Here is an 18210-nt window from a genome sequence, read left to right as displayed (position 1 = left end):
AATAGTTCTACTTGACTTACGAGGGGCAACAACGTTTTGAGGAACTACTCCCACTGGCTCTTCTAAAGACCTTGAAGGTTCATCAACCTGAACTGCTTCTAAAGAGTCATGAGTTCGTTGTTCGTCTCGAATCTCTTCGAGGTCTATTATTCTCCCACTTGTCAATTTGGATATATGATTTCTTTCCAAAAAGACACCGTCACGAGCAACGAAAACCTTGTTGTCTGACTTGTTGTAAGAATAATACCCCTTTGTTTCTTTTGGATACCTAACGAAGAAACATTAGTCAGATTTTGGTTCGAGCTTGTCTGAAATTAATCGCTTGACATATGCTTCGCAACCCTAAATCTTCAGAAAAGACAACTTTGGAAGTTTCCCAGTCCATAATTCGTATGGAGTCTTTTCAATAGCTTTTGACGGAGCACGATTCAGTGTGAGTGCTGCAGTTTGCAACGCATGTCCTCAAAATTGTAAAGGAAGTTCGGCTTGACCCATCATTGACCTAACCATATCGAGTAAGGTCCTGTTTCTCCGTTCCGACACTCCATTCCATTGAGGTGTCCCCGGAGCAGTCAATTCAGAAAGAATACCGCATTCTTTTAGATGGTCATCAAACTTGTAGCTAAGATATTCACCTTCTCGATCTGATCTTAGAGCTTTGATTTTCTTGCCATGTTGATTCTCTATTTTGTTTTGAAATTAGAATTTCTCAAACGATTCAGACTTGTGTTTCATTAAGTAAATATATCCATATCTACTGAAATCGTCCGTAAACGTTATGAGATAGCTGAACTCACCTCTAGCTTTCATATTCATAGGCCCACATACGTCCGTATGTATTAGCCCTAGTAGTTCGCTTGCTCTGTCTCCCACCTTTGAGAAAGGTTGGTTTGTCATTTTGCCAAGTAAGTAAGATTCGCATTGATCAATCTTCTCTAAGTCGAATGATTCTAGAATTCCCTTTCATTGAAGTAATTCCATGCGCTTTGTGTTTATATGGCCTGATCGACAATGCCACAGAAATGTGAGATCCGAATCACCAGTTTTAACCTTTTTAGTATTTATGTTATAAATGTGTTTACTCGTATCTAGCACATATAGACCATTTTCTTGTTGTGCTGAACCATAAAACATTCCATTCAAAGCAAAAGAACAACTATTGTCTTTAAATTGAAAACTAAAACCTTTAGAATCCAAACTTGAAACGGAAATAATGTTTCTGGTGATACTAGGAACATAGTAACAGTTTTCTAGTTCCAAAACAAAACCACTAGGCAAGGAAATAAAATAAGATCCTACGGCTAATGCAGCAATCGGTGCTCAATTTCCCACGCGTAGATCCATCTCGCCTTTATCATGCCTTCTACTTCTCCTTAGTCCCTGCGAATTGGAACATAAGTGTGAGCCACAACCAGTATCTTATACCCAAGAAGTAGAATTAGCAAGATTACAATGTATAACATACATACCTGAAGGAGAAGCAACGTTTCCGTCCTTCTTCTCTTCCTTTAGTTTGGGGCAATCTCGCTTGTAATGACCAATTTCATTACAATTGAAGCATTGCGATGTTGAAGGAGAAGCATTTTTCCTCATCTTGCTCTTGGAAGGCGCCAGTTGCCCTCCGAGAGTGGATGAAGATCCAACCTTGCTTTTCTTCTCCTTGCATACTTTCTTGAACTTGGTGCACCTCACATTCAAAGGGTCTTGCTTGAACTTAAGGATTCTCTCGAATTTCACGAGTAATTCCACAAGTTCACAAAATGTGCTCTCTTTCTGACTAAAGAGATAGTGCATCTTAAACCCCTCATAATCCATATGAAGAGAATTCAGCACTAGTGCAATAGCTATCGACTCTTTGACGGAACCACCAAGTCTCTCGATTGTGAAAAACAATCCAGACATCATATCCACATGAGACCGAATTGGTGTGTTTTTTTCCATCTCGGTTGAGTAAATGCGCTTTTGTGCCTCTAGATGCTCGTTCTCTAGGCACGACCTGTTTGGGGTAATGAGTTTGAGATCACTCATTGAATTAGCCAATTCATCAACCCTTTTGCCACCAGTCTGGCACATGGGTTGAAACCCCGCACGACATCTATCCCCAAGACGACTTAGGAGAGCATGAGGCTCAAAAGTAATGAACCTCCCTCTCCAACTTTCGGGAATAGACTTTAGGATAAACTCCGTGACAAGGTACTTGTGAAGTGCCCAACTTCTGTACTTTTCAGGAGTCATACCTTGCGCATCATAGCTAGGAAAAGGTTGTTCAATGACATAGTTTATGTCGTTAACTTTTAAAACTTCGATAAGTTTCCCTTTCCATTCAAGAAAGTTAGTCAAGTCTAACTCGACATCCAGAATTTCAGCTGATATGATTGTTGTTATGTTTGCGACCATTTTGATTACTACAATCGAAAAGAATTTGCAATAAATAACCATTCATAACTTTAATAACTTTGAAATAAAAGCTAACATGCAATCATTAAAGCTATTAAACATTTCATTCATGCAAAAACAAAACATGGTCCAAAAATGAATGAAACGATTCGAAGACCCCAAAAGTCCTAAATCCTTAAGCAGCTTTGGCATATCTTAAGTAGTTTAAGATTCTAGGTAAGCAAAACCTATTGCTAGTAATCTCCAAATTACTTTTGGTTAATAAACTAATACCATAATTTATCCCATTGCCACAACATAATGCCATTGTTGTTTGAGTTGAAACCACAATCAACGTGCTCCTTTGGGACGCCTTACCACCTAAGTCAACTAAAATAGCACCTCGCTTTGGCGTAAACCTACTACCTTAGATCCTTAGATTTTTGTAAGTGCTTGATTTGGAAGGCAATTTTTAAACTCAATATTACTTTGGACCTAGTTGCGTCTATGTTGGTTCGATTATTTAGTGAACTTAATCTAATCGAGTCATACGAAACAACCTATTCATGCAAAGCATACATACATACATTCAAGCATAATATATATCAAAATGAATAAATAAATGGTGAACTAGTATGGCCCAAAACATCTTGTCTTGAAGCATCCAATCTTGTTAGCTTGGCATCGTCTTGAATCTTCGTTCAATTGCTAACTTAAAGTTCTAAACTTAGAAGTACTTGAAAATAATAAAATTACATCAAAATTTCCATGGTACGCAGACCATATTTAAAACTTTACATTCAAAGATAGAACGGTACGCATGCCGTGTTTAACTATCCTAAATGGCCATACTAGTCACTTGGAGTACCTGCATTACATAAAATATACATTCTATGCATTCATCCATTAGTATGCTAAAAGGAATGACCCATATAATTATGCAAGTATTTACGCGAATTAAAAATTCACGTTCACATAAACGCGTCCTAAAAGATTAATCAATTTCCAAATTATTAATCCTTAGACTTTATTCTAATTAAAATTTAATTTAATCAAAATAATGCGACCGACAAAAATAAATAAAATAAATATTTCATTTTAATTTCATTTAGTGGCTCCCACTCAAACCAATAATTATTCCTGATAATTAATTATAAAATATTAAATTAAACTCGCCGCCCGGCCCAAGCAAATAAAATATTGAATTAAATATCTCGTTAGCCCAAATTAATGCAAACATGTTAAGCCCAACGAAATAAACAATTTTCAAGGAAAAAAGTCCAAGTTCATGGTTGGGCTAGGCATGCGCCCCGCCCATTCCTCCCTTGTGTGGCCTACGAGGCACACGAGCAAGCTCGCACACCTCGCAGCCTGGCGCGTGCGCGTGCCTACAGCTCGTCGCTGCCCTGCGCGCTTCGTCGTGCTCGTCGCTGCACTGCGCGTCGCAGGCTTCGTGCCTTGCTTCGTCGCAGCACTCACAAGCCAAGGCGCTGCCTTGCTTGCCCTTTCCTCGCCCAGCGCGCGCGCGGCACACAGCTCGCTTGCTGCTGCCCGCGTCGCTACGGCTCGACACAGGCATGGCAGCCCACATGGCTCGTCGAGCCATACGTCTACCCTACCCTTGTGTTCGTGCCTTTGGTTCGTACCTACGGACCAACTTAATTAAAAAAAAAAATAATGTCATGAACTTTGCATTAATGTTATTTTTCATAAAAAGTTACGATTTTTATTTTCGAAAAACAACGATTTATACGATTTAATAAAATAACGACAATCCAATTTCGTAAAATATTAAATCAAGGATAACATTATTCAAATTTTAAGAACGAACAAATCAACCAAAAATTTGAACTTTTAAATAATAAAATCCAAAACATTAAATCGTTCTTTTAAATTTCAGATTTTAATAATTAGGTTTAAGTGCGATTAAAATTAACGAAACCATTCAAAATTTTAATCCAATAATTTTTAAAATTAGCCACTGACCCATGAAATTATATTCCCTTTCCCAATTAACCGAATTAATAGATCTAAATTTAAATTATTTAAAAAATCAATTAGGGATCTAATTTTTACGAATTGGGGAAAAGAAAATTTAGGGTTTATACTTATCGAAAAAATCTCATAGATCAATAATATAACCAGTGACATCGTGTCAAAATTTCAAGAAATTCCGAGTTGTTTAGGTTGACCTTTTAATTGAATTACTTTCCGACACTTTTAATTTTTATTAAAAAATTAACAAAAACGCCCAATAAACGACACTTCGTAGCCTGTTTTTGCAATTCCGTTCTCATGAGTTTATCTTAGAAAATCGTTTTCAATCAGATTAGGGTTTGAAAAATCGAAAAACCGAATCTTTTTGAAATCAGACCTTATTACGCAATTCATCCAATAATTCATAATAAATCCGAAAATTCAACAAAAATTCCCAAAATTTCGACAACAGCAAAAACAAATAAATCATGCTAAAATATGCTTTGAATACATAAGGCTCATGATACCACTGTAGTAGAATACAGTTAAACATAATAACATGTGCGGAAACGATCCCCAAAGCCAGGAAGCATGTATAAAGCACAGATTAAGCATACTTACGTTTGAAGCGTGTTTTCCTCAGTAATCTGTCAACGAACAGGAACTTAGAACTCCACTTGTCGTTCCACTACTTGGTTCACCGACACGATCAGATTCGTCTTGATAATCGTAGCTTAGACAATCGATCAAGAGTGTTTGCTTTTTGGGAAGAACTCAGTTTGGAGGCACAGAGAGAATTAGGGTTCTCTGAGTCTCTAGGGTTTGAGTGTAATTGAATTGTATTAGGAAAACTTGGGTGTGTAGGTTATTAGAATAACCTACTAACCGGCCAAGCAAATAAGGCCACGACCGGCCAGCAAGCCCACGCGACACACACACACGCGAGCACGCAGCTAGCTGGGCCATGGGCCGCGCGCTGCTGCTGCTCCGTTGTTGTCTTGGCCCGCGCGTGCACATGCAACCGTTTGGCTTTGGGTCATCGCTGATGTGCTTGCGTTGCTTGCGTACCAAGCTCCCAAGCGCCCATGGGCCTTGAATGCCTCGTGCATTCGGCTCGTGGGTTGCTCTTCGTATTCGCGACTTAATATCGTTCCGGATATTATTTATCGTTTCGTATACGACGAATCACCATCGTACGATACGATTTATTCCTTTCGCCTAGCTTATGAATATTCGCGATACGATATACGATTCCGATGCAAGGTCGTATAGTATAATACGTTTTCCAAAACTAATTCCCGAAAAGCTATTATATGAATTTCTGATTCATTTAATCCGATGATCTGTTACGTGCCATTGGTGTGACCTTGTAGGTTCAGTCAAGAGTAAGTTGTGAGCTTAATATTCATTAGAACTCACTGATCGGAAGCATTGCTCCAGCTAGCTGTTCCGATCACTTGATCTCACTGAATTAATTGTTCGCAATTAATATGAACCTTGGTATTAGACTTAATTCACCTTGGGTGAAGGACATATTTCCTTCAGAAATTGTATACATATACAAGGCTAGATTGGTAGCAAAAGGTTACAGGCAAGTTCACGGGGTTGACTACGATGAAACCTTTTCTCCAACCACTATGCTTAAGTCTATTCGAATAATCCTTGCGATTGTCGCGTTTCATAACTATGAAATATGGCAAATGGATGTCACAACTGCCTTCTTGAATGGTGTTCTCGAAGAGACTGTGTTTATGACCCAGCCGGAGGGTTTTATCGATCAAAAGAACCAAGGAAAGGTATGCAAGCTTAAGAAATCCATTTATGGATTGAAGCAGGCATCAAGGAATTGGAATAAACGATTTGATGAAGCAGTCAATAAGTTTGGCTTCATCAAGAATCAAGACGAATCTTGTGTATACAAGAAGGTCTGTGGGAGTAAAATTGCATTCCTAGTCTTGTATGTAGATGACATACTACTTATTGGGAACGATATTCCTATGTTGGAGTCTATAAAGACTTGGCTTGGAAAGTGTTTCTCAATGAAGGACTTAGGAGAGGCATAGTACATATTGGGCATCAAGATCTATAGGGATAGATCTAAAAAAATGATTGGACTAAGCTAAAGCACTTACATTGACAAAGTGCTAGCTAGGTTCAATATGATGGAAGCCAAGAGAGGCCATCTACCCATGGCACATGGCACATATCTAAGCAAGACTCAGTGTCCCAAGACATCTGATGAGCGTAGAAAGATTAGTGGAATTTCATACGCTTCGGCTATTGGATCCATCATGTATGCCATGATTTGTACAAGGCCAGATGTTTCGTTCGCACTCAGTGCAACGAGCAGGTACCAGTCAGAACCAGGTGAGGCGCATTGGACTGCTGCCAAGAATATCCTAAAGTACCTGAAAAGGACTAAGGATCAGTTTCTGGTCTATGGCGGTACAGATGAGTTGTTTGTTAGGTGCTATACGGACGTAAGCTTTCAAACCGACAGAGATGATTTCAGATCATAGTTTGGGTTTGTGTTCTGCCTTAATGGCGGAGCAGTAAGCTGGAAAAGTGCTAAGCAAAGCACTATTGCAGATTCTACAACTGAAGCCGAGTACATTGCTGCCTCAGAAGCAGCAAAGGAAGCTGTTTGGATTCGGAAGTTCATCGAAGAACTTGGGGTATTCCCCTCCATTAAAGGACCAATGGCTTTCTTTTGAGACAATAGCGGAGCCATTCCCCAGGCAAAGGAGCCTAAGAGCCACCAGAAGTCCAAGCACATACTGTGGCGATTTCATATACTTTGAGAAATCGTTGAAAGGAAAGAAATCGAGAATTGCAAGGTTGGAACTGACGGCAACGTCGTGGATCCATTCACTAAACCATTGCCACAAGCGAAGCACAACGCACATGTAGCAACCATGGGAATCAAGCATATTGGAGAATCACTTTGATTTTCTAAGTTTTGTTTTAGAACATCCGTTAGATTTGTGTTTAAAACCATTTCATATTTATGAAATTTCTTATTTCATATTTGAAATTTCTTATTTCTTATTTCATATTCATTTAATTTGGTTTAGTATTAAATGAAAAGTCCATGTGATTCAAAACATTGAAATGGGATGTCAAGATGGATTCTTCGACAAAGAAACACCCATAAGTGAACTTGAATATTGAAGGCACAAAGGATCCCTAATCTAGGACATTGAAAGGTGGACGACCAATGACTAATGAAGATTAGGTTGCAAGTAGATTTGTAGTTCGGTTTCTTGAACTAGATTGACTGGATGTCAAAATCTTTTGCATAGATACTTATTGGATCTTGTATCGGATTGACCATGAGAACACTTTAAGAGATTAAAGTCATGTCATAAATAGTTCTTATTAATGGTGATTAGAACCATTCCTCAGAACATGAGTAATTATGATTCCTCGTTTGAGAATTAGTTCGCTCTAATGCTAGCAAAACGTCGCACCGTAAAAGGAGGCTATAAAAGCAGTTATTGGGCGTACTATGAATCAAAGTTAGTGTTCATAGATTGCAAGAATGGATTTTCCTCCTATCTTTGATAGGATATGGTGTTGTTGTGTAACAAGGCCTCTCGGAGAGTTAGATACTGTGAATATGCATGGCCGTGCTCAGAAAGGTTAAGGCTTAACCTTCTGTAAAAGTTTAACAGTTGAGCTCAGTAATCCGAGAAACAATTCTGGACCTAATAAGGATGGCTTGGATCTTATCTTATGTTAAGGAAGTAACACTAAGCGACAAAGGAATGTGAATGCACACTTGTCTGAATGATAAGTGTAGGGATGTCAATGGGGCGGGGAGGATGCGGATGTATATACGTAGGTCCCTCCATTCCCATCCCCACCTAAAATTTTCATCCCCATCCCCGCCCCATCACCCATGACGGGTACAAAATTCATCCCCATCCCCGCCCCAACGAGTATAGACTAAAATCTATCACCGCCCCACCACCCAAATGGGTATCCATCCCCTTCTTATCCCCGCACCATACCCGCGCCAATATCCTCCTAATTTTTTCTCATTTAGCAAACATTTGTCGTATATATATACTGAGTAATGAAAGTTAACTTTAAGATAAAAAAAACCTTACGATGAAAGTAACATATATAATCGAAAAAATACCCGTCATAACAAAAAAAATCCAAACAAAAACTTAAAAATCTCACCTAAATTCATATTATATATCAGCTAGACATGCAAATAAATCCACACTCACCCTATCACCCATGGCGGGAATAAAGCGGGGCGAGTGGGGATGGGGCGGGGCGAATGAGGATTGGGCGGGGCGGGTGGGGATGGGGCGAGTTTAGCACAAAATCCACACCCCCCCAATCACCCATGGCGGGTACAATTTTTATACCCATCCCCGCCCCATCACCCGCCAAACCTACCTCCATCCCTGCCTACTTGGAGCGGATGCGGGGCTGGTCTCCCACAAAACCCGCCCCACTGACATCCCTAGGCAAGTGGGAGACTGAAGAAAATGTGTCCTTCACCCAAGGTGCATTAAGTCTAATACCAAGGTTCTGATTAATTACGAACAATTAATTCAGTGAGATCAAGTGATCGGAACAGCTAGCTGGAGCAATGCTTCCGATCAGTGAGTTCTAATCTATATTAGGCTCACAACTTACTCTTAACTGAACCTATAAGGTCACACCAATGACATGTAACAGATCACCGGACTAAATGAATTGGAAATTCATTTAATAGCTTTTCGGGAATTAGTTCGGAAAAACAAAATATACGATACGACCTTGCATCGGAATCGTATATCGTATTGCGAATAATCGTAAGCTGCGCGAAACAAATAATCGTATCGTACGACGATGATTCTTCATGTACGATACGATGAATAATAGCTGTAAGGCGTTCGTCGCGAATACGAGCCCCAACGGAGCTGCCGGCCCGTCAAGCCAAGCGCGCATGCGGGCAAGGCCCAACGAGCCAGCGAGCTCGCGCAGCGAGCAAGCCAACCTACATGGCTACGAGTGCGCGAATAAGGGCAGCAACAAGCAGCGAGCAAGCAAAGCGAGGCCCATGGCCCATCGCTGCTGCTCGGCTGCACCGTGGGCTTCGGCCTGCAGTGGGCTGCGTGCACTTGGGGCTTGCGGTGTGTGAGTGTGGCCGGTTAAGGCCTTGTGTCTTGTCCGGTTACACTAAATATAATATTAGGGTTATATTCCACACACACAATCAGTTTTTCCATAACCCTAAACCTAATTCTGAAATTACGTTGTTTCAGTTTTGCTCTCTACTCAAAACTGTTCTTCCCGAAATAGCAAACACTCTTGAATATTGTGTAAGCTACGATTATCCAGACGGATCTGAACGTGTCGGTGAACCAAATAGAGGAACGAAAATTGGAGTTCTTTGTTCGTGTTTGTTGATACTAAACTCGGGAAAACACGCTTCAAAAGTAAGTATGCTTAATCTGTGCTTTATACATGTTTCCTGGCTTTGGGGATGTTCCGCACATGTTATATGTTTAACTGTATTCCCCTACAGGCGTGGAGGTCGTGATGGAAGGTGCCCGACGAGCTTGGGACCAAGATATGGAAGGTAAGAACTTCCAGTGGTTCCAGGCTCAGATCTCAGGTAAGATGGTTCTCTTAGCAGGCCAACCCCTTGGGCTAGATCCCCCTGAGTTCCATTCTGATGGTGATGAGGAGTAACAAGATGTGAATTCCCCTACCAGGCAGGACGTCCGGGATGGAAGCTCAGCCGCTCCCTATCTTTAATTTTTGGTTGCGTTGGTTTTCTACGCCAGGAGCGCATGTATTAAAATTGGTGCCTCATGAGCACCCCTTATTGGGTTCTCTCCGCTGTGAGCGCTTGTAAGAATGTTGGTGCCTTCTAAGCACGCTTTGGTTGTTCCATTATCGTTCATGTTTTCATGGTGTGTTTGTCCATGATTTTTTTAATGAGTGACTGAAGTTGTTTTCTTTAACGGGCCATCCGGGGGCTCTTTAGATTGGGCGTTTTTACTCGAGTTAGCCTGAGTAAGGCCTATTAGGCCAAATTTGGTTGGTGAACCCTGTGTTTTAGGTGATCAGTCTAATAGGAGCGCTAATCTAGGCCACTTCTCGGGCCGTCAACCAATTAGTCTTTCCTAACCCCAGTCAGTGGATAGGAGTCAAGATTTATTAACGTCCTCAGTGAGTAGGAGCCAATATTTATTGACAACTCTTTATAAGTCAGTTATTAGTAAATTTTTAGAACTCAGATTGATGATAGGGGAAGGAATATAAATATGTCCCTCCTCATTCTTGGATCGAATGTAAATATTCAAGTTTATTTTAAATATTTGGCCGTTGGGTTTGGTTCTTAGAAACATTGGCCGTTTTGTTGGCACTTTAAAAATATTGGCCTTTAAGTTGGCTCTTACGTATATTGGACGTTTAGTTGGCGCTTTCATAGTAGTCTATTGGAGATGGATTTAAGCCACTTTATTCAGTCTTTACAGTAGTGCCTTCAACGAGGTCTATGGGGTTCTCTTCTTCATGCTTCCTTTCACTCCTGCATCAACTTGCTCCTTTTTTCATGCTGCCGGGTTGAGGGAAGTTAGATAACAGTCTCGTGCCTGTTGCTGATCACCGTGAATGGTCCATATCTTTCCGTCATCACATACATAGTTCAAAAGCATCAGGTGGGTGACCACCACAACCTTGATTTTTACAAGGTTAAGCGTCCCTAGATGACGTTGTATGCCGTAAGATCCTTGACAATCAGGAAATTCACATTCTTTTTTCTACCATCATTGCGTCCTCTTATCCTCACAGATAATGATATGACGCCTACGGGGTGTATGCCGCTTCCTTCGTAACCAATGATGGGATAATGGATCTTTTCAATGGTTTTTGGATCATGGGCCAGGCAGCTCAAACATTCCACACTCATGATGTCGGACGAGCTTCCGGTGTCGACAAATATGCGCCTTACTAGTGGGTCATCATGTGAGGTAGCTATTCGTCCACCATGGGACTCGCAAATTTCGATTCTCGGGAAAGTGTCCATTGGTAATTTCCCCGACATCATTACATGTTCCAACCTCCTGGTGTTGTCCCTTTGTCCCCTCATGGTGGGTCCTCCAGAGGCAGGGCCTCCTGATATGACGGTCACGAATCCCCCATCAGTTTGATTTCCCTCTCCAACTGAGGTGGGTGACTTGTTCTTTTTGTAGTGTCTTTTTCCAGAGCCATGAGTGTTCTTCTGTAAGTAATTTTTCAGATGACCCTTGGCCGCCAAGGCGTCTAAGGCTCTTTTCAGGCTCCTACAATCCTTGGTTTCATGACCTATGTCTTCATGGAATTGGTAGTATAACTTTGGGTCTCTACTTTCAGTGGGAGACTTCATTGGCAATGGTCGCTCTAAGTCAAACATGGTCCCCACATCCACAAGGATTGTACGAAGGTTTGTATTGTATTCGAAGAACTCTTTCTCTTGTGGGCATCCTTTCTTTTGCCCTGCAGATGTGGGGTCCTGCTCCTTCGATATTTACCGAGTGCCATTGATTCTTGTGGTCTTTCAGTCCGTCTTTTCTTTCTTCCCAGAGGATTCCTCCACTTCTCCTACCTTGCCGTCTTTGGATACATATTTCAGTTGGATGCACTAGTAGAAAAAACCCTTGTTGCAGCGTACATGTATTAATACGCTTCAACAACCAGTCGGTCAACGCGGATCAATCCCTTTAAAGGGTTGTTGCAGCGTACAATTTAATTGTTCCCTGCAAAAAAGTTTGTTGCAGCGTACATTTTAAAAACCCCCTGCAATAGCCCGTTTTTGTTTCAGTGTACATTTTAAAAGCCCCCTGCAATAGCCCGGGTAAAAAATTGTTCCCTAACTAATGCAGAACAAATAAGCCGCATCTCAAAATTTCAGTTCTCGCGCTCAACTCCCTTCTTCTTCCCTTACCTTTCCCTACGTCGTCCCCTCAAAAAAAAACCTAAGCCGCATCTCAAAATATCAGTTCTCGTTCCTCGCGTCCTGTTCTCCGTCAACCTCCTCGTCGCGGCTAGTAATCTTCGTTGTCCCCTCTTTTAGGTTTGTTCAATTCGTTTATCTGATTTTCGTTTTAAGAATTAGGGTTTGTTCAATTCGTTTTTAGGGTTCTGTGCTTTTGTTCATTTCGTTTTTAGGGTTTGTTCAATTCGTTTTTAGGGTTTGTTCAATTCGTTTTAGGGTTGTTCTTGAAGATGGATATGCTGAAGACATCAGATGCTCCTTACTAGCTGCATTATTCGGATTATAATAACAAGACTAATGCAGCTGGTGAGAAGCGGACATTAGAGGTGGATGCTGTGTTTGGAGCTGATGGGGCCAATTCCCAGGTTGCTAAGTCTATTTCTGCTAGGGATTATGAGTATGCTATTGCCTTTCAGGTTAGTAGATTTAATATGGGGATGATAAGTCATGTATTCTTTTATTCTTTCAATTTTAGATACTATGAATTGGAAGGTAAACTATGCTTCTTTTATTTACTCTCACTGCTTTACTCTTTCAATTTCAGAAACTATTTTTTTGTGGTCTGTTTCTCGTTTTTGTGTTCTTTTGCGGGGTTTGCCAATCAGGTGATTATTCTACTGAATTGAGTTTATTGTAGTGTATTATTTTACTAAATTTATTAGTAATACTCTTTGTATGCCATCTCATGTGACCCTGATTCTGGTGTTATTGTTCTGCAACATTGATTATAGGGTCTTACTTGAATGTTAGTTCACCTTTAAATTTTTTGATTGAGCATATAAGAAAATTTGAATGATACTGGGTGGTATTCCATTGGATATATTCCTGATATTCATTCCCTGTGCTTGTTTGATATGGTGTTTCATAATTTGGGAATAAACAATTAAGATGCTTCGGAGATATTATTTGTTGTTGTATTTGAGTGTCACAATATTTTTTATGCTCTTCGTTGACTAACGTAGTGAGTTGTGTACTTATCAAGTCTTTTTTTTTGTTTTTTTGTATGTATTATTTGGATGTAAATGCTTTTGTTATGAATTGTATTTTTCCTGTTGGGCCAAGTCTGTTTGTGGATTCTTATGTTGTAAAGTATTGACCTCGTCATCTTTTTTGTGGGACCTGAGGCATCGAATGTTATCTCTTAAAACTTAAAAGAAGTATAAGGTCAGTGGTCTTGCACCCTACAAATAATAGAAAGTCATTACACTTGCGCAATTAATTATATCAGACCGTTATATACAAGATTTCATTTTTTACATAGTACACTCATGTCATATGGGGGGGCGGGGGGCACTATGATTGTTTAGAATGTTTCTGATTTGTGATTAATGGTAGGTATGCCTCTGAATCTGTGCTAATAGAGTATGGAGATGGTTTTGTATACTCTTCTTGTCTTCTTGACGCTGAGTTATGTTTGGTCCTAAAGCTTCTTTGTTCTTGAAATATTTCTACTCATAGAATACGCGAGTAGCTTCTTTAAAACAAAACTTCTTTGGTGGAAAATACTGCACAGGATCGAGAACCATGTTTATTTGTCCATGATACAAAAATATGAAGCATGCACCCTTTTCTTAATGAACACAACTTGTGTTCTTTGCATATCTCTGAAAGATATCATAAGGTGTTTAAATATGTACCCCCTTGCTATTGGCTCAGTCGTTGAACCATTCAGACTAACAATACCCTTTATTTAAGGTGTGCAAAGATGGTTGTTTGGATCTGTACCCCCAGTTGTTGGCTCGTGTACTTGTTAATTGTTCCATGTTTTTATTAGCTTAATTTGTCTTGTTTGCATTTAGGCCTAAGTTGTTTTAGTTGCCTTTCTCTTTAAATAAGTTATAGCACTTTGTTCTACAAGCTAGTTTACAGTTAATTAGTTCTTTCTCATATATGTTAGATCATTAGGTAACTTGAATTTAATCTTTTTTATATAATTTGTTTTAGCACTATGACTTTTAGTTTAGTTATTGATTCATGCTAGTAGTAGTTTGATATAATTGGAATAGTTGCTGCCGTACCCTTATAGTAGTAGATTAGGAGGTCAGTTTTAATGTTGTTTTAGTGTTTAGTGTTTAGTTGTAGTAGTCATCTCATCTTTAGAGGTTATTATCTAAAAAGGGTCTGCATAATTTGAAATTTGCCTAAGTATCTGATGGAGTGTGCATTGCACAAAAGTCGGGCCATGGAGTCTCCAAATTTTTGTCGAGTTAGTCTGTCCTTTTCTACCAACTTTGGACTTGGAATGTTTTGAAAGAATAATGAATTATGTACACAACCCCATCAACCTTCATGTCCTTCACTGAAATAAATAAAAGCTTAAACGTAAAGGGATGACAATTAAGAACAGGTCATCCATTGATGGCCTAAATTCTAGCAACCTAGAGCTTATGGATCTAATTAATGGATAATAGTGATAGTTGGTTTGACTCCACCACATCCATAACATCATCGAGAAATCAGCTGGCTCCAAAACAACATAAAAACAACCTAGTATAAGAGATAATCCACTTACAGGGAAAGAACATTGAAAAAAAAACCTAGGAATGATAAATTTCAGAAAGACTGTATATGAAACTTTCTGTTGTCAACTTGTCTTCTCCCCTTCCCATTTAGAGTACCAAGTGCAATTGAAGTAACTGATACTTTCTAAGCTCTAACCTGCTAACAAAGCAGCCTTCTCCTGGAAAAAAAACAAGTTAATAGACAACACCTAAATTAGTTCAAAGCCAATAAAACCTCGGGTCATGTTATCTCTCCTCAGAGCTGGTCTAATTTATTAGGCCATTATCCTGAGATAAACCCATTTAAAGCTAATAAAACCCTTTAAACAAGAGTCAAAGTGTACTGCCATTATATACAACACCCATGAACAAACTAGGAGCATAAAGGCAAGGGGGGCATGCTGTCACAAATCACAAATAATAAAGCTGTAAATTATTCTCGGACTTGTTAGTAGTAAACCTTAGCCTACATTAGAACTAATGAGAGGAGGTTGGTGAAACTTTTGGATGCTATTAAAAGGGAAATCCATAGTTTAGTCAAACGAGGTTTAAATGTGCATAACATGACCAAAGTATGTGATAATGAGTATTGGAAACCTAATACTAAATATATCAAACATATTAAGGGTTTAAAATACCTATTTTTGTAATTAGTTGAGAGTTGGGAGCCAAAACGACCATTTAAGTCAAAATATGACATATAACGATCAAACGGGCATTAAATGTGCATAACTTGACCAAAGTAGATAAAAATGAGTATTGGCAACGTAATATTAAATATGTAAAGGGTATTGGCAACCTAAACATGTAAAGGGTTTAGAATACCTATTTTGGTCCACAACTTAAGAGTTGGGAGCGAAAACGGCTATTTTAGTCAAAATATGACAATATAACGATCAAACGAGACTAAAATAACATTTTCGTTACCAACATTGAACTAAAGAACCTAAGGACTCATTTCAAACTTATTACATCATTAATAGACTTAGTTTTAAGTTTTCAATATTCATTCAAATCTATTTATGCACATTTAAGGCTCATTGGGTCGTTATAGGTCATATATAGGCTAAAATGACATTTTCGCTCCCAACTTTGAACTAACGAACCTAAAAACTCATTTCAAACTTAATACATGATTCATATGATTAGTTTTAACTTTCCAAGACTCAATCCGATCTATTTATGCACATTTGAGACTGGTTTGGCAATTATAGTTCATATTTAGGCTAAAATGACATTTTTGCTCCCAACTTTGAACTAACGAACCTAAAAACACATTTCAAAGTTACTACATGATTCATATGATTAGTTTTAACTTTCCAAGACTCAATCCAATCTATTTATGCACATTTGAGACTTGTTTGGCCGTAATAGGTCATATTTATGAAGGAAATAATGCCCTTGGTCCAAGTATGCATTTAATGTTAAGTCTAATAAATGCGGTTCAGTATTAATTAACAATTCAAGTTAATAATTCAGTGAGATCAAGTGAGCTGAATGCCTAGCTAGAGGCCGCTTCAGTTCAAGTGGAATTAATGATATTAATCCACAGCTTACTCTTGAGTGAACTCGTAGGGTCACACAAATAGTACGTCAACGGATCAAGTATTTAATGGCATTAAATACTCCATCTATGGATATTCGGAATCGACGGATCTTGGTTTCAGTGGGAGCTAAGATAGTCAAAGGCAAGTAAATGAATACTCCGGAAACGATGATATTGCCGGAAACGGAAATATGGATCGTATCTGAAATATAAATATTATTTAAGTCGTAGATGTTGTCGGAAACGGAAACATGGTACCACTAGTGGAAAAAACCCCTATTGTAGCCCCCTTGTTGAGGGGGCATACAAAAGCGCGCCTCAATAACCACTTAGTCAACGCGGGTCAAACATTTTACTAACAGGTTGAAGGGGGCTTTTCGGGTGTTCGCTTCAATAGAGGTTGTTGAAGGGGGCTTTTAATTGCCCCCCTCAATAGACACTAGCTAAAATGGCGGGCTTATGTTTGTTTGCTTCAACAGGGTTCACAACATTTAAAACTTCTCAACGCCAAACCTTCTCACCCTAAACGTACCTTCTATTCCAACGCAACGCATCTGAACTCTGAAGGCAATCGAGTTTCGCAGCTCTCCTCACCGCGCGGCTCCACCACCACCATCACCACCACCACCTTCCTCACCGCGCGGCTCCACCACCACCATCTGAAGGCGAGTTGCCCACGACCGTCGTGTTTCCTACCTCCGCGCGATTCTGTTTCACACAATCTGTCAAGGTTAGTTTCTATTCGATTCAGTTTCTAAGACCATGAATTCCAGTATTTACTGCTTGAGTGCGACCTACAAATTGGGGTTTTGGCCGAGTCTAATGGAATGAAGTTGAAGATGAAATGATGATGAGTATTGGGTTGATGAGTATGGAGATTATTTTGTTTTTGATGAGTATTCCAGTATTTCAGTATTGGGTTGATGAGTATGAAGTTGAAGATGAAATGATGATGAGTATTCCAGTATTTCAGTTTCTATGTTGTTTTTTCAATCTTCTTTTTGTAGATTTGGGTTGATACGTTGTTCCAATTTCTTTGCTTAGCAGGCCAGAATTTCTGAGCCTGCTTAATCAATCTGAAGATGAATTCGGGTTTTGTCATGAAATGGGTCTTATTATCCCTTGTGATCAACATGTTTTTGAGTCTCTCACTTCTATGCTTAATATTAAATAATTAGTCTTTGTAGAGGTTAGTTAATTGAGTTTCTTATTCTGACTGAGTTTAATTAGGAACCCATATGGAGATTATTTTTGTTTTTCATGGGTTTATGAATAGATTTGTATATTTGGCTGAAAAAATCAACTTGTAATTCTTTTTCTCACGGTGGCTGGCGCTTGGGGTATGTTGCCCTGTGACAGAAAGTTATTTTAATGATATATTATGATACACAACATATAGTTCCCTTAATTGCAAAGTTCAGCTAATTATACCAGAGAACAGGGAATATGACATGTTTCATTAAATGTACAAATCCCTTAATGTTTGAGTTGATTCATGTACATCATATGTTTCCCTTGATTTCTGTTTTGTTTATAAGGATAAGCTACCAACATAGAACAGAATGATTGATCAAATCAATGAGATTCGAGTACCCTGTTGTTACCTTTCATGTTGTTATCAAACCGATTATGACGTGATTCCACGACTGTTATAGTGACTATACACAGAGCTGATTAACCTACCAAAGCAAACCATGTTGCCCTAAAAGCAAATCTAGATTAACAGACCCACTTGAAGATTACTGAGCACGCCCAAGGTTAAATAAATCTGTCTCAAATCCGATGAATATCATGTCTCTTATCCTGATGATTGTTTTGAGACA

General features: G+C 39.2%; 2 protein-coding genes across 2 annotated transcripts in view; one reads left to right on the top strand and one right to left on the bottom strand.

Annotated features, from left to right (window-relative positions):
• Positions 1-11068: 11068 nt before the first annotated feature.
• On the bottom strand, positions 11069-11731 carry LOC130471600 (uncharacterized). The gene has a single exon (XM_056841824.1). The coding sequence runs from the start codon at positions 11729-11731 to the stop codon at positions 11069-11071; it is 663 nt and encodes a 220-aa protein (XP_056697802.1).
• Positions 11732-11756: 25 nt separating this feature from the next.
• LOC110798921 (uncharacterized) overlaps positions 11757-18210 on the top strand; it is a 39856-nt gene continuing 33402 nt past the window's right edge. Inside the window, exons 1-4 of the mRNA XM_056841823.1 lie at positions 11757-11788; positions 11848-11989; positions 12607-12756; positions 16867-17117. Coding sequence (XP_056697801.1) covers positions 11757-11788; positions 11848-11989; positions 12607-12756; positions 16867-17117 — 575 coding nt within the window. The remainder of the gene's footprint in view (positions 11789-11847; positions 11990-12606; positions 12757-16866; positions 17118-18210) is intronic.

This window comes from Spinacia oleracea, chromosome 4 (genome assembly GCF_020520425.1).
Source record: "Spinacia oleracea cultivar Varoflay chromosome 4, BTI_SOV_V1, whole genome shotgun sequence".
Classification (NCBI taxonomy): Eukaryota; Viridiplantae; Streptophyta; class Magnoliopsida; order Caryophyllales; family Amaranthaceae; genus Spinacia; species Spinacia oleracea.
Note: the sequence above shows the minus strand (reverse complement) of the source record. Positions and strands in the feature narration are given on the sequence as shown.